Raw genomic sequence first — 12237 nt, 5'->3', positions numbered from 1 at the left:
TCCTATTCTGATGCCATATTTAATTAAAACAAAAGATTTTATTCCCCAAACCCTGAGTTGGGGAGTAAAATCCCCAACCTCCCCCTTACCTCACACATTTCCCTTTCATTTTAATGTCATCATAGCCAGTTATATCTTTGTCTAAATCCACAGAGGATCCTTGTGGCATCCTCTGGTGGATCATGACCCACAGGACTAAGTCCAAAGTCAGCCTTCAGAAAGGTTGTTCCCTTGCCACCTTTTGTCACCCTGCCCCAGATCATCCTTCATTTGGCTGAACCCTTGACTCCATACTTGAGGCTTTGCTCCAGCTCTCCCCTTCACCTTGACTTCCTCCTGTTTGTTTGTTCCTTTGTTTGTTTGTTTTTTGTCTACCTCCTTGATTGTTATAGCAAAAAACCTCCTCCAGTGACAGCATCAGCTGCCGCACTTTTTGTTCATGTTGATTATGCTTTACCCAGACTGTTCCCTATTAATAGCTAATTCTGACAAAATAGAATTCATCCAGTATTCAAATTTTGGCCAGGAGCTCCCTCGTGGTTTTCTTACAGCAGTAGCTTTTGAGATACCCCCTGATTCTTGCCCATCCCTCTTTCTGGAGATTAAACCTACATTGCAGGCTACCTCCCCCCTGTACATCTTTGCTTGTTAGAAAAGAACCTGATGAGACAAAGCCTAATCAAGTATTTATTCATCCACATGTACCTCCTTGTATGTATCTCTTATGCACTGCATTTTGGTTGAGCCATCTCTCTATAACCACCATCACCATCATTGTGGCATTTTTCTCTACCATGTTAACTGTTTCTGACCCCCTCCTGCTTCCCGATCACAGAGTTCCTCTCCTATCCTCTTTGCCTCTGAAACAGTGTCCCCCTCAGAATCCCCCCACCCTGGGGCATCATGTCTCTACAGGATTGGGCTCATTTTCTTCCACTAAAGCCAGACAAACCAACCCTCTGTGCTACATGTGTGCAAGGGGTCCTTGGACCAGTTCGTGTATGCTCTTTGGTTGGTGGCTCATCTCTGGGAGCTCTGAAGGGGGTTCAGGTTAGTTGACACTGTTGGTCTTCATATGGGGTTGCCACCTCCTTCAGTTCCTTCAATCCCTCCCCTAACTCTTCATAGGGGTCTCTGACCTCTGTCCATTTTTTGGCTGGGAGTAACTGTATCTGTCTCAGTCAGCAGCTGGGTAGAGCCTCTCAAAAGACAGCCATGCTAGGCTCCTGTCTGTAAGCACAATATAGCATCAATAATAGTGTCATGGATTGGTATCCATCCATGGGGTGGATCCCAAGTTAGGTCAGTCACTGGTCTACTATTCCTTCAGTCTCTGCTCCATTTTATTATTATTATTATTATTTTTTTTTTTTTTTAATTTTTTTTTTTTTTTTTTGGTTTTTCGAGACAGGGTTTCTCTGTGTAGCCCTGGCTGTCCTGGAACTCACTCTGTAGACCAGGCTGGCCTCGAACTCAGAAATCCGCCTGCCTCTGCCTCCCAAGTGCTGGGACTAAAAGTGTGCACCACCACTGCCCAGCACTCTCTGCTCCATTTTTATCCCTGCATTTCTTTTAGACAGGAGCAGTTTTATAGGTAGGTTGGTGTCCCCATTCTTCTACTGAGGGTCCTGTCTGACTACCTGTCTCTTCAGGTTCTATATCCCCACTGTTGGGCATTTCAGCTAAGGTCACCCACATTGCGTCCTGGGAGCCTCCCCCATCTCAGGCCTCCAGGACTTTCTAGAGCTTCCTCCACCCCCACTCCACACCTGCACCCCTGGCAACTGCATATTTTCATTCATTCTCCTGGCCCTCTGAACCTCTCTCCTGTCTGCCACCTTACAGCTTCTGCCCTCCTTTTCTCGATCCCCTCTCCTCTCCCACCCAGGTCCCTCCTTCCCTCTGCCTCCCATGATTATTTTGTTCCCTTTTCTACGTGGGACTGAAGCATCCTCACTTGGGCCTTCCATCTTGTTTTACTTCTTAGGGCTGTGGGGTGTATCATGGGTATTCTGTACTTTTGGCTAATATCCACTTATCAGTGAGTATATATCATGCCTGTCCTTTTGGGTCTGAGTCAAAGGACATTGTCAATAGGACAAAATGGCACCCTACAGAAAAAGATCTTCACTAACCCTACATCTGATAGAAGGCTAATATTCAAAATATACAAAGAACTAAAGAAGTTAGACTAAAAATAACCATAGACCAATTTTTAAAATGGGGTACAGAGCTAAACAGAGAATTCTCAACAGAAGAATCTTGAATGTCCAAGAAGTACCTAAAAAAATGTTCAACATCCTTAGTGATCAGAAAAATGCAAACAACCCTGAGATTCCACCTCACACCAGTCGGAATGGCTAAGATCATAACCTCAAGTGATAGTGCATGCTGCTGAGGATGTGGAGAAAGAGGAACACCTCCATTATTGGTGGGATTGCAAACTTGTACAACCACTCTGGAAATCAGTCTGGCGGTTCCTCAGAAAATTAGAAATAGTTCTTCCTGAAGATCCAGCTATACTGCTCCTGGGTCAATATACCCAAAAGATGCTTTACCATGTCACAAGGACACATGCTCCACTATGTTCGTAGCAGCCTTATTCATAATAGCCAGAATCTGGAAACAACCCAGATGTCCCTCAACTGAAGAATGGATAAAGAAAGTATGGTTCATTTCCACAATGGAATACTGTTCAGCTATTACAAACCAGGACATCCTGAGTTTTGCAGGCAAATGAATGGAACTAGAAAATATCATCCTGAGTGAAGTAACCCAGACCCCAAAATCCTCCTTCAGTGTGAATCGTGTTAAAGGAAAGCATATTACATATCACTGGTCAAAAAATGATGCAACCAAAAATAGTTTTCTCACAAGAGAAATCTCCATTTGCCATTGTTGAAGTAGTGAAAATCACATACTTAACCCACTTGAATTTTAAACAGTATGGTGCTCCCAAGTCTTTGTTCATTTGTTTTCCACATAGGGACTCTGCAGTACATGGCACCTGAGATTATTGATCAAGGACCTCGAGGATATGGTGCTCCAGCTGATATCTGGTCTTTGGGCTGCACCATCATTGAGATGGCAACCAGCAGGCCTCCATTCCATGAGCTTGGTGAGCCACAAGCAGCCATGTTTAAGGTAAAGTAGATTTGTTTGTTTAGGTGTTTTGGATGGTGGGACAGAACTCCCCAGATGTGAAACACAGGAGTCTGTCGCTGAAGTTGGGCCCTGGCAGGAGGTTCCCACAGCCTTCTTGCCTTGCATCAGCTGCCCAGATAATTCCAAGGCCAAGATCTAAAGTCAAGAGTCTTCTGACATTTTAGTCCCAGTAGAACCCTCAATGTAAGAGCTATAATGTAGAAAGAACTTGCCCTCAGCACATCCAATGGATCCATATGGGGGCACTGAAGACCATACCTGTAGCTTCCATCACAGAGCTTGGAATCTAGAGCAGCTGGTGCTAAGGAGAACATTCTGTCTGCTTTCTGATCTGTTGAACTTTTGGTGTGCTCAGAAAGCACACCTGACAGTCATTAACTGTATTCATCACAGGGCAAAAGTAACTTTCCTGGTCCTCTTCCTGTCTCCTGCTTTTGCTTAGCTAATAAGCTGTACAAACTCTTTGGAATTTATTCACTTTTGGGGGTGAAGTCAGTTTTTATTGCCAACAAAAGCATAATGAAAGCACTTTTAGTGATATACTTATGCCAGGCATGGTGGGACAGTCCTGTAATCCCAGCACTTGAGAGGTAGAAGCAGGATGATCAGGAGTTCAAGACCATTTTCAGCTACATACTAAGTTTGAGGCCATCCTGGGACACAGGAGACCCTTTCTTATACCCACTCCAACCATACACTTGAAAGATGCCAGGTGCTACCCACTTTGCCATTTTCATTCAAAGAGCCAGGAGAGGAACTGCATCTTCCCACTTTAGATTCAGGTCCTGTGCTGGTGGGCACTGCCAACATCTCTTGCCCATTGCTCAAGTGAGGGGTTCTACAAATAATGCCCTGCATTTCAAATCCTAGTGATTGGATTCTATCCAGCATCTTAGGATTCTTCTCTTAGGCTATTCATTTGTTCAAGCAATGAGGCATTGTGTCTTGAGAATGAGATGTGCCACTTGATTAAGAGCTTTATAGAGATAAAATCGGAAGGCTCTGTAGTTTCAGAGCTCACAGAGTAGAGCAAGAGAGCCAAAACCAACCTCCAGGAAAGCTGAAGAGTGGGCAGTGAGCACAGACATGAAAGACACAGTGGACTTGGGAAAGGCACAGCAAGACAGTGGTTAGTATAACAGCTTCTAAAAAGGCTAGAAAGCAGCCTCTAATGAGAACAGTTACGTAGGAAGAAGTTATACAGTTTTCACAGAAGAGTTCTATACCATCATGGGACATATATCTGGGAACTGACTCTTGCTCCACTGTGGATCACAGGGACCTCCTTTAGCAGAGCAGCAATTAGCTGGCAGGAAGAACTGAAGCTCTTGGTCTTGCAAGTCCTGGGAGGAAAGCACTTATCTCTCCCTTAGCTACCACCTTAGCCTGTAGGGCAGCCCATCTTATCTGAAGGATGGGCAATTTGCTTATCTGTAAAGTGGCAGCCTCAGGCTATGCTTGCTTGTGACTTAGAGCTGGAGGCTAAGAATCTGGGCTGTGGGACAAACTAGAGGTAGAGAGATAGGGAGAGTGGTGTCTCTGAGAGTCTTTATCTGGAAAGATAGTATCAACCTTTGAATATTCTCTCAGCTGGAGGCTTTCCTGCCCTGAAAACCTGCACCCTCCGGAGCAGCCGGTCTCAACCTACGGGTCTCTACCCCAACTGGGATCCCATATCAGATATTCTGCATATCATATATTTACATCACAATTATAACAATGGCAAAATTCCAGTTATGAAGTAGCAACAAAAATAATTTTATGATTGAGAGAGTCCCCACAACATGAGAAACTGTGTTAAAGAGTCACAGCATTAGGAAGGTTGAGAACCACTGCTCTGGAGGCTTAAAACAGTTGTTCCTTAGAATTCTGAGCTGGCTATTGGCCTTTCAATGTTCTTCCTGGGTTTACTCTTGGGTTCGTCCAACTGGTGGCCTTCCCAAGGGTCGGGATCATCTGACAGGGCTCTCCTGCATGGCTGAGGGCACAACAGGGAAAGGATCAGCTACTCCACATGGCTGTCTATCCTGGCTCCCTTCTTATACATTGGTGGTATCCAGATTCCAAGAGCAGGCTCTACCATGCTTTATAAGGCCTACTAAGTCCTTAAAAAGCTTCACAATATTGCTCTCCTAACAGTTTCTTGGTATAAGCCCTGAGAAACTAGCTAAGATTTCAGGGAAGGGGAAGCTGACTCCATTTGTAGATGGGAGGAGCAGAAACATCGTGTAGCAACAGGATATCTAAATAAATGTCACCAAGCTTTTCTCAAGAGATGGCAACTTGTATTGAAAGTGCGAGCACCTGAACTCATCCAATGCTGACACTGTTAACTCTCCCTTGCAGGTAGGGATGTTTAAAATCCACCCTGAGATTCCAGAGGCCCTTTCAGCTGAAGCCAGAGCCTTCATCTTGTCTTGTTTTGAGCCTGACCCTCAGAAACGTGTCAGTGCTGCTGACCTTCTCCAAGAAGGGTTCTTAAGGCAGGTGAACAAAGGCAAAAAGAACCGAATTGCTTTCAAGCCTTCAGGTAAGGCCTACCTGGACAGCTGGGGAACACGCTGGGTTTGAGCTCCTCTCATGCTCAGAGAAAGAAATTGGGGCCCTATGGACCAGCCTTCCCATGCTGGGTCCACTTCTGTGAAGAACAGCAGTAGTGATCCTAGAGGTTTGAAGAGATACAATCCCAGCCATTTGTCCACCGATTTTCTGACAGACACAGGGGGCATCACTTTGACACCCTTCCTGTACTTCAAGTATTTCTTTGAGGAATGTGAGGAAGAGGAAGGCAAGAGGTCCCTTGTCTGGGGTTTTGTAATTTTCCCACATGTAGAGCCTGGTGCTTCATTTTTGAAGTCTGGCCCGTTATCCTGTGTTGATACTGACCTTACTAAAAAAGACACCCTGGGGAAGTCTGCCTGTGGTTGCTGTCCTAAAGGTTACAAAATCTTACGTGACACATTTACATGTAGTTAAGTCCTGTCTGTGAGCCTGTTGGCCTCTAAAAAGAAAACAAGTTTTCCTCTTTTCATTGAGTAGGTAAATCAGAGGCTATGACAGTGTAGCTCACCAACTTGCTATAGAGCCTAGCGTTATTGTGAGGTCTACCCCACCCCTACATTTTCACTAGGATTCTTCCACTAGAGAGTTTACCAGCAGATTAGAACAGTCCATAATTAGCAAGCCCTTGTGTGGGGCCCTGGCCACACTCTGACTGTTTCTCCACAGAGGGTGTTCGGAGTGGCACGGGTACTCTGGCTCTGCCTTCATCAGGAGAGCTTATGGGCAGCAGCAGCAGCGAACATGGCTCAATCTCCCCAGACTCAGATGCCCAACCTGATGCATTCTTTGAGAAAGTCCAGGTGCCCAAACATCAGCTGAGCCACCTTCTCAGGTACTATCATTGTCCCTCATCCCCCTGTGGTGGTCCTCTGAAGGGTGCTGGTTGTTCCTCAGCATTGGAACACTTGCTGTATCACAGAAAGGGGTTTTGCAGGGAACAGAGTAGCCAGGGAGACATGTCTTCACCCAGTGTCCCTTTTCTGTCCTTTCTCTTCTCTGGTTGTTCTGGTTCTTCCTCTCTCCCCTCCCCCACCACACTTCCCCTTTCTTGTCTTCTCTTCCCCTTATGCTCTCTGCCTCCCTGTCCTTTCCCTCTTCCCCTCCCCTCCCTTTTGGCCCCTTATCTCCTTATTTCTCTCCCCTAGATACCAAGGGGGGAATCAAGAAGGAGAGAGGGGATACCACACATCTTATCCAACAGCCTTCTTCCATAATTTCTTTTCTGGAGGCTTCCCCCCAGGGCAGAACATGCTACCCTTCTCAATCACACATGAATTGTTGAATGTGTTTATCTGCAGTGTCCCAGATGAAAACTCAGCCTTAGATGACCGAAGCACAGCCTTACCCCCAGAGGAGAGGGACCCTGGTCTCTTTCTGCTGCGCAAAGACAGTGAGCGCAGAGCCATCCTGTACAGAATCCTTTGGGAGGAGCAGAATCAAGTGGCTTCCAACTTGCAGGAGTGTGTGATCCAGGTACAGGCCGTGGAAAGGCCTCTGATAGTCCCACCCTCTCTTCCTAGTCCAGATCTCCAACAGGTGTTAACAGGGACAATAAAGTGTCCTACATCCTTGTACATTCTCATAGGTGTAGTAATTACTATATTTACTTCCCAACACCCTTCTCTTTCCTGACAAAAAGGGGTTTTTCAGCTTACTGCAGTGCTTCCTGGCGTTGGTAGGCTGGTGCTGCCCTCTGGTGGATAACAAACCAGATGTCAGCTGAAAGCTCTGAGAGGCTTAGCGCTCCCTTGGCCTCCCCTCTCCCCTTATAAAACACGCTGAAGCAATGGATCTCACCCTATTAGTGGCAGCCCCCTTGGGGTCACATATCACATTGATACAGATAATTCATAACAGTACCAAAGCTAGTTATGAAGTAGCAACAAAAATAATCTTCAGAATTACAACATGAGGAATGATATTAAAGGGCTGCAGCATTAAGGTTGAGAATGTGCTAGAGCCTCCACCAAGGAGAGAACAGCCACTGTAGGGAGAATGGTTATGGAAGAAAAGCTAGTTTTAACCAGGTCACAGTAGTAGCACAGCGTTCTCTTATTCTTATTATGGATTGGAAGGTACTTTGAAGAGGACATTGTCCTTCCGTGAACTCTCCCTTCCACAACGGCTGTAGAGTGGCCAAAAAGGAAGGAAGGATCATTCCCAGCTGGCTTAGTGCTGAGGTTTTATGTATACCCACCAACCAGGGAGAATCCCCAAGACTTACAGGAAGGATATGGATGGGATTCAGGAAGAGATGCCTTACTCAGGGGCCCCCACAATTCTATTAGCAAATGGAGTGTCTACTTTCCCACAATGCATTTGGAAATTTCTGCCTTCCCTCCGACTCACTCAAATGATTTGTGTGTGTGTGTGTGTGTGTGTGTGTGTGTGTGTGTGTGTGTGTGTCATTTTCAGAGTTCAGAAGAGTTGCTTCTCTCAGTTGGCCACATTAAACAGATAATTGGAATCCTAAGGGACTTCATCCGCTCCCCAGAGCACAGGGTGATGGCAGCCACAATATCAAAACTAAAGGTGGACCTGGACTTTGACAGCTCATCCATCAACCAGATTCACCTGATTCTGTTTGGATTCCAGGATGCTGTGAGTGCACTATCAGGCCCTGGAGATCATGATAGCCAAACCAGTTAACTCAACTTGTTCTTCTGTCAAACCCATTCCTTCTCATTTGTTTACAACCTGAATCCCAAATCTTAGCAGCTGTTTGTAAACATTAGGTATATAGTAATAACATCACTTTGTGAAGTGTACCAATTGCATTTGACCACCGAGAGCATGGGATATGCGAAGATGGCATTGGCCAGCATAGCGGCTATACTACTGTGCCTGTCCAGATGTATGTTACTCCAATTCTAAAGCCAGGTCTGGTTTATCTTGTTACATGCTCCCAATATAGTCAGTCTGTCATGTCATAGATGCTCAATAAATGTTCCTTGAATAACCAATCAAGAGGCCCAGTGACATTGATCCCATTGTGATAGTTGTCATTTAGAATCCATTGTGACTTAGGGTCCACTGAGGAGGATTCAGAAGAATGAACCAGGCAGAAATCCAGGGCAGCATAGCACTAACTCAACATAGAAACCAATTAGAATTAATAAGTGTTTCTTAAAAGTTCAACTGAACAAAGGAACTTTTGTGATTTCTTTAGGTCAACAGAATTTTGAGAAACCACTTAATTAGGCCCCACTGGATGTTTGCAATGGACAACATCATTCGCAGAGCTGTGCAGGCTGCAGTTACCATTCTCATTCCAGGTAAGTGCCCTCTTGCACTCAAGATCAGATTCAGGCTGCTGAAAAGACCAGTAATATCCTCAGCATCCAACAGCTGTTGCTTTGTCTCATTTTGGCTTTCTACTTCCCTGCCGTTAAGTAAAACTGCCGTAGATCTTTCTGGGGCTGAATGCCTATGATAACATCTCATGGTGACCTGTTTACCTACCTCCTCGGAATAATGATTGTGTACAGATTATACTTTTGATCTTAACGGGGAGTCAAGTTTTGAAGGCAGGGAACCTCTAGTGCTCGTACAGCCTCCTCAGTGTGCATGCTCTCTCATGCTTATCAGATAGTTGATAATCACACACTGTTTCTTCCCTTAGAATTGTCCTATAATGGTTCTAGATCTTACTATGTGTGGGTGCGTGCACCTGCATGGTCATTCCAGGGGACCAACTCAGGGTCTTGTGTTCTGAAGCACATGCTGTACCTCTCTGAGCTGTGTGCCCCAAGCTTTCTTTTTGAACTGTAGTGCCCAGGTTGCTTCTCTGGCTGAGGATGGCAGGCTTTAGAATTGTTGCCCTTTCCTCTTGGCACCGAGCCCTTGCTGGTCACTGCTGCCTGCTCTCTCAGCTGCTCCTTGGAACAGGCACCAAGCAGAGCATTGGCCTGTTTGTACCATTTGCAGCTAGCTGGTCTTTACATCCTTCATTGTCAGTTTCTTCTTGTGTAAACTGGGAAGGGCCGTGTTCACACTGCAGAGTCCAATCAAGTCATCTCTTTAGTCAGTAGTCCCCTCATATAGCAAGCACTGCATTGAATTGCCTTGGTGAGTACCATTCTGTACCTGTGTTTTCACAGAGCTCCAAGCCCACTTTGAGCCTGCTTCTGAGACTGAAGGGGTAGACAAGGACACAGAAGTGGAAGGGGACTATCCCCTAGTAGACCTCCTCAGCCAAGAAGTACATGTGACACCCAGAGGCACCAGACCTGGCTCAGTGGCCATCCAGGAGGACCAGCCCCACCAGCAGGACCCAAGTCTCCAACTAAGCAAGCTCAGGCAAGAGACCAACAGGTCAGGATCTTGCAAACCCTGTACAAGACTCCCTGGTCACTATTGAGAATTTTCCTGGAGACATGGAAAACATACATTCACGGTCATCAAACTGGGACAAGGGTACATTTACAGCTTCAGCAAAAACCAAGGCCTCTTTCCTTTCAATGCCAGGATTCAGTACAGTGTCTTGTCACAGTTCACACATAAATCTTCCATATCAAAAATCATCTGTGTTTTGTCATCCTAATAGAGCCCCTGGTATGGCATGTGGCCCAGCAGTGAACAGCTGCAGTCTGGCCCACAGCAGTTGGAGTAGGGGGTAATATAACACTTTATAGTATCCAACTCACTATTAATGTGACTAGCTAATAAATAACTCACCCTGCCTATCCTCATGATCTGGCATAAACATGGGAATCATTTCCATTAACCACACAGAGGCTCAAGCTACTTAATGAAGGCAGGCAGGGCAGAGGTGAGAAAGGATTTTTGACTTATTGAATGCTAGTATTTTTGTTTCATGGTCTTGCCTGGGCAGAAGTGTCCACCAAAAAAATGACCACAAAACAGTGTTTTTATTCACTTATACTATGGCTGTACTTTCTCAGGGCAACATGAATAACGAACTTCAGTAATTTAAAGCCTAGTCCTTGAGTCCTTTGCTCACCAATACAGATAAACTAACTAAAAGGGCATGCCAGGTGGTTAAAATAAACTAATCCTGTTTATTAGATACATGAGCAAACAAAAAGAGGCTAGCCATGGTTCTGACTTGCAACCCTGTTAAGGAGCTAGCATGGGGAGATCCGGAAGTCTGAGGCTTAACTGTACAAAGACTTGCCTTTCATGCCCCAGGGAGACCATGAGTAAGACCGTCACAAAATGAGTAAGGCCCTACCTCTGAGACTGAGTAAACTGCTTAAAGAAACTGTGCATGGAAAAGAATGTTCACTTCCTAAGAATTGTTCTAGGTTTAAATGCTCTACGGGCAGTCCTGGGTACTTAAGAGTGCTCAGTGCTAGAAGCATTGCCTCCCCGGCTGTTTTCACCAAATACTCTTGCTTTGGCTCCTAATGAACTAAGAAGGCTACCTATCCTAGATTCAGCTATTTACCTGACTTGATTTTAATAACCAGTTCATCCTTCGGGCCAAGTTCTAATAATCATCAGGAAATTCAGTTTTGGTTCCTGATACATGTTGAAACAAAACTGTCTTAGTCCACAAAGGCTGCTCTAAAAAAAATAATCTATTTCTCACGTCTCTGCACATTGCAGTCTAAGTTCAAAGTACTTAACTCCAGAATTGTATCACCTTCAGTTAAGTAGGCAGACTTGGTGTCTGAGGGTCTGCCTGCCCATGTATACCGTATACTCACATGTCCTCAACTGGTGTCAAGGCACTAGTTTCCCCTTCTCATGGCCTCTTAAATCATTTTAGTAAGAATTTCAGGAGGGATCCAAACATCAACCCCATTGCAAAATATTCCCACACTCTCTCAGTATTGGGTCTTTGCTGTCAAGGAGAAGAAACCCAGGTTTCCTATACTAGCCAAAACTAATACAGAAATCTTTAGTCACCACCCACCTGCTTCTCTTTGTGGCCCCACAGATGAGATTGTGTCCTTCCCCCCACTAATATCTAATGTTCATCAAATATATGAATTGAAATGTGAATACTTCATGAATGATGGGTTTCTTTTTTTTTTTAAAAACAGACTTTGGGAACACCTAGTTCAAAAAGAGAGGGAGTACCAGAATCTTCTTCGGCTAATTCTAGAACAAAAAACTCAAGAATTATATCACCTTCAGTTACAATGCAAATCCAATGGTGAGTCACTTTCCCTTTGCTCTGACATAGGTGTCAAAGAGGGACAGACTACTAAAATCTGACTTGTGCCTTGAGTCAAGAAATGGTTGAGGTTACCACATACTATATGAACAGAAATCATAATGGGTAAGGCTAGCGCTCAGAAGATTAAGAAAGGAAAGGGTAGCAAAACTGTATCTTGACTTTGATAGCTATTCTATAACTTTGCATCAAAAGATACCTGCATTAGACTGACTCTCATATCTGCCCCTCAGACACAGAAGTAGCTCTTGGAATGAAGAACTGGAAGCTCTGCTACAAAATCTTAACACAAACTTCTACTTCCAGTGTAGTGAGGACTAACCAGCCTGAGATAAGATACTTTAAAGCTGAGAACAAGCATTTAA

The 12237-nt window shown here is 44.9% G+C and overlaps 1 protein-coding gene across 1 annotated transcript in view; it reads left to right on the top strand.

Moving 5' to 3' along the window:
• Positions 1 to 12237, top strand: part of Map3k15 (mitogen-activated protein kinase kinase kinase 15) — a 129696-nt gene that overhangs the window by 116173 nt on the left and 1286 nt on the right. Inside the window, exons 19-26 of the mRNA XM_034484972.2 lie at positions 2987 to 3144; positions 5512 to 5695; positions 6394 to 6559; positions 7026 to 7200; positions 8143 to 8328; positions 8897 to 9002; positions 9828 to 10041; positions 11739 to 11851. Coding sequence (XP_034340863.1) covers positions 2987 to 3144; positions 5512 to 5695; positions 6394 to 6559; positions 7026 to 7200; positions 8143 to 8328; positions 8897 to 9002; positions 9828 to 10041; positions 11739 to 11851 — 1302 coding nt within the window. The remainder of the gene's footprint in view (positions 1 to 2986; positions 3145 to 5511; positions 5696 to 6393; positions 6560 to 7025; positions 7201 to 8142; positions 8329 to 8896; positions 9003 to 9827; positions 10042 to 11738; positions 11852 to 12237) is intronic.

The sequence above is a fragment of the Arvicanthis niloticus genome, chromosome X, assembly GCF_011762505.2.
Source record: "Arvicanthis niloticus isolate mArvNil1 chromosome X, mArvNil1.pat.X, whole genome shotgun sequence".
NCBI lineage: Eukaryota > Metazoa > Chordata > Mammalia > Rodentia > Muridae > Arvicanthis > Arvicanthis niloticus.
The sequence above is the reverse complement of the archived record's forward strand: the minus strand, read 5'-3'. Positions and strand labels throughout refer to the sequence as shown.